Genomic DNA, 4333 nt, shown 5'->3' with positions numbered 1-4333 from the left:
GACCGAAAATATTATAAGAACAAAAGTTATTTAACTAGCAAAAAATTTCTTGAAACTAAAAATTACGTGCATTAAGGGGGGTAAAAATATTTTTGTATGTTTGTTACAGGATAGAGGGATCTAGAGAGAGCCTATAATCCGGTACGTAATTTAGGTACAGTCCCTTATAATTGAACGAATTCTAATTTATCATTTGAATTTTGCGCTCAAGATAGTACAAAAATCCACCACCAGAATCTCTGAAGTGTGAATCAATGTTTTTGGATTGGACCACATGTCACGTGCGTCCGCCAAAGCGTCAAGGAATGTCAAAGAATTCTTTGGTTACTTTTCAACTTCTCATTGTTGAGTGTTGCTGAGTTAGCGAGTTGTACAATTGTGATTATCAAAGTGATAGGTAGTGTTATATTTGTTTTTGATACGCCCAGTTCGCCACGAATTAAAATTAAATACAATGCAATAAATAATTAATGTGAAAAGAATACAAACTTCGTGAAAAAAGTGACAATTATCAATGATGGAAGTCAGAATTTTACGTCGGACGTTTTTTTTAATTTTATTAGTGCAAACTTGTTACTCTGTCACAAGAAAAGTAAGTAGATTGTGAATTTTATATACGTTTACTATCTATTTAAATATGTAATCATCATACTCACACCAGACGAACAATGGAAATGCAGTGAACAATCAAGTATTTTAAACGTGATTCAATTGTCTAAAATTTTCTTTGTTTGCAAAAAACAAACTAATGTAAAGTTTTATAATTGGTGAATATTTTTATTTTTAAAATTATAGGATTGAGTTTTATTGCGTTTTCAATTCATTTTGAGGTTAGAATAGCAAAAGATGTGACAATTGAGAGAAATAATAAGTGTAAAAATAAACTGAGAAATGCTTTTTTTAATTTTATTAAAATTGAACATTACTGTAACTTTAATTTTCTTCCAATAAATTTTCTTTTTTTATTGAAATTCCAATTATCTTTTAATTTTTTTCCATGTTTTTAACTAAAAAAATGCAAGAAGAAAATGAAAACATACGTTATAGATGTGTAAAAAAATATTTGAATTTCCAAGAAATAAATGAAAATTAATATAATTATATTATACAATGCATATTTTATTATTTTAGTTAGAATAAAATTTTTACGGTGCACATTTCATGAATGTATATTTGATAATATATAAAGTTGAATGAATTTTAATTTTTTATCTTCATAATTCAACTATTAAAAAAAGCCTTTAAAATTGCATTTTATATTTTAATATTCACAAAAAAAGTAGAAAATTATATACTTTTAAAATACAGTTCTTAAAAATGGTATAATTTGCAACTCTATATTTTCAAAATTTAAGTATTTTTTCTAATTTTAAAAATTTACAAACAAAAATTATGCTAGTCTTGAATTTAGCAATTCAAAATGATTTAATTTTGATACTTTATATTCACAATTGTTTCAGTTTGGAAGTTTAGAATTGAAAACTCTTGAATTTTTATTTTAAAAATCATCAAAATTTGAGAATGATAATTCTTTCATTTTCAGAATTAAAGAATTTTTAACTTCAAATCTTTAGAATTGAAGAATTTTTCATTGTAAATCATCAAAGCTTTAGAACTTTAAACTGTAAATCTTTAAAGTTAAAGAATTTTTAATTTAGAAAATTTACCAATTTTAATCTCAGGAAGAATTTTAAATCTTGAAAATTTAAGAATTTAAAATATACAATCTTAAAAATGTAATTATTCCTTTAAAAAAATGTTCCAAATTAAATAAGTTTAAAATATAAATTTTGAATTTTTAATAACTTGTAATTCTATATTTAAAAAATTCAAGAATTGAAAATGATAACTTCAAAATTGCAGAACTTTAAATAGTAAGTCTTTAAGATGAAAGAGTTTAAAGTTTTAAACAATTTAAAATTCCAATATTTATGTAATTTTGATTATTTACATTTAAAAATTTATATAATTTTTTAATTTAGAATTGAAAACTGCTCTTTTGATTTCCAAAATCATTAAAATTTAAGAATTTGTATTCATATATATTTCAAATTTAGCAGCTTCTAATTTACACTCTTCAAAATTACAAGACTTTGAATTGAAATTCTTGAAAATTGAAGAGTTAATTTTCTACAATTTACGATTCAAAATTTCTGTAATTTTTATGTTTGACATTAGAAATTTTTTTAGATTAAAAGATTGGAAATTGAAACTTTGTTTTGGATTTTCAAAATCATAAAAATTTAAGAATTCTTATTTATAAATCTCTAAGATTCAAAAGTTTTCAATATTAACTATTTAAAATTATAGGACTCTGAATTGTAAATCTTCAAAATTGAAGAGTTTTTTATTTTTACAATTTACAAATTTTATTTTTTGCGATTAATATTTCTGTATTTTTTATGATTTACATTCGTAATTTCATCAGTTTCGAAGATTTGGAATTAAAAACTTGACTTTTCATTTCCAAAATAATCAAAATTTAAGTTTAAAATTGAGGATTTTTTAATTTATTTTTTTCATTTTAGAATCTTTAAAATTGAAAAATTTACAATGTTCTGTGTTTAAAATTGAAAAATGTTCAATTTTAAATGTTTAAAATTGAAATATTAAAAAAAGCACTTGAAGAAATAAATTCTTTGAAAATACTATTCTTGAAAATTAAGCAATTTTCAATTCTATATTTTCAAAATTCAAGAATTTTCCATTGTAATTCTTCAAAGTTGTAAAAAATTGAACTGTAAATCTTTACAATTTTGGGAAAAAATCTAAGAATTTTTAATAAAAAATGTTTTAATCACAAATTTTCAATTACAAATATTTGTTATTTAAGAATATTAAATTTCAAAATTGAATAAATTTAAATTGTAAATTTTTCAAATTGAACTATTAAAAAAAGCATTCAAAATTACATTACACTTTCTCTATTTTACACGTTAAATATTGAAGAATTTTTAATTATAAAATATTAATAATTGAAGAGTCTTCAATTACAAATATTCTAAAACTAAAGAATTTTTAGTTATACATCTTTAAAATTGAATTATCTCAAAACAAGTATTCAATATTGCATTATATTATATTCTACGCATCAAATATTGAAGAGTTTTCAATTACAAATAATTATAATTGAAGAATTTTTAAATGCATGTAATTAAAATTCAAAAAGATTAAACTAAAATTTCTAAAAAGAACTTCCGAAAAAATGTTGAAAATTACATCGCTTTAAAATACAAAAACAAACAAAAATTAAAAATTCTTATTTATATATCTATGAAATTAAATAGTTTTAAATTTGAAATCCATATTTTTGAAATTCAAGAATTTTTTATTTTAAGTCTAAAATTATAGAAATTTCAACTCTAAATTTTCAAAATTGAGGCGTTTTTGATTTTTCAATTTTTAAATAAAAAATTATGCAAGTTTAATGTCTTAGAATTTAAAATTCCATATTTTTTGTTTACTTCTGATTTTCAAAATCATCGAAATTTAAAGGTTTTTGTTTATACTTTACAATTGAAGAATTTTATGTTGAAAAATCAGAAAATAAAAGAATTTTCAATCTTTAAAACAGAACTATTCAGGAAAAAGTGTAATTTTGGATATTTAAAATAAAAAATTATTCATATTTAAGCTTTACGATTAAAAATTCTGTAAATTTGCAGATTAATTGAAAACCTACCTTTTGATCTTTAAAAACAACAAAATTTAATAACTTTTACTCATACATCTATGAAATTAAAGATTTTAAAATTTTAATGCTTCAAAATTGAAGAATTTTAAATTCAATTATTGAAATTTGAATTTTTTGCAATTCCATATTTTTGAAATTTAAGAATTTTCAATTGTAACTCTTCAAAGTTGTAAAAATTTTAACTCCAAATCTTTAAAATTGAAGCGTTTTTAATGTTAAAATCTCAAAATAAAAAATTATGCAAGTTTAAAGTTTTAGAATTAAAAACTCGATATTTTTTGTTCACTTTTGATTTTCAAAATCATCGGAATTTAAGGATTTTTATTTATACTTGTAAATTGAAGAATTTTAAGTTGCAAATCCGGAAAATAGAGGAATTTTCAATATTCAATCTTCAAAACAGAACTATTCAGAAAAAAGTGTAATTTTGAAAATTTAAAAATAAAAATTATACATATTTTAAGCTTTACGATTAAAAATTCTATAATTTTGAAGATTTACAATCGTAATTTTTTCCATTTTTAAAGTTTAGAATTGGAATTTTGTTTTTGGATTCCAAAATAATCCAAATTTAACCGTTTTTATTTATACATCTTTAATATAAGAGTTTTTAGTTTTGGAAATTCTCAATTTTACTAA

The 4333-nt window shown here is 20.4% G+C and overlaps 1 protein-coding gene across 2 annotated transcripts in view; it reads left to right on the top strand.

Annotated features, from left to right (window-relative positions):
- The first annotated feature begins 293 nt into the window (after positions 1 to 293).
- Positions 294 to 4333, top strand: part of LOC117173656 (glycosylated lysosomal membrane protein-like) — a 31583-nt gene continuing 27543 nt past the window's right edge. For both annotated transcript variants that reach the window (XM_033362306.1, XM_033362299.1), the window contains exon 1: positions 294 to 592. In XM_033362306.1, coding sequence (XP_033218197.1) covers positions 515 to 592 — 78 coding nt within the window. In that variant the 5' untranslated portion in view covers positions 294 to 514. The remainder of the gene's footprint in view (positions 593 to 4333) is intronic.

The sequence above is a fragment of the Belonocnema kinseyi genome, chromosome 1 (assembly GCF_010883055.1).
Source record: "Belonocnema kinseyi isolate 2016_QV_RU_SX_M_011 chromosome 1, B_treatae_v1, whole genome shotgun sequence".
NCBI classification, from domain to species: domain Eukaryota; kingdom Metazoa; phylum Arthropoda; class Insecta; order Hymenoptera; family Cynipidae; genus Belonocnema; species Belonocnema kinseyi.
The sequence above is the reverse complement of the archived record's forward strand: the minus strand, read 5'-3'. Positions and strand labels throughout refer to the sequence as shown.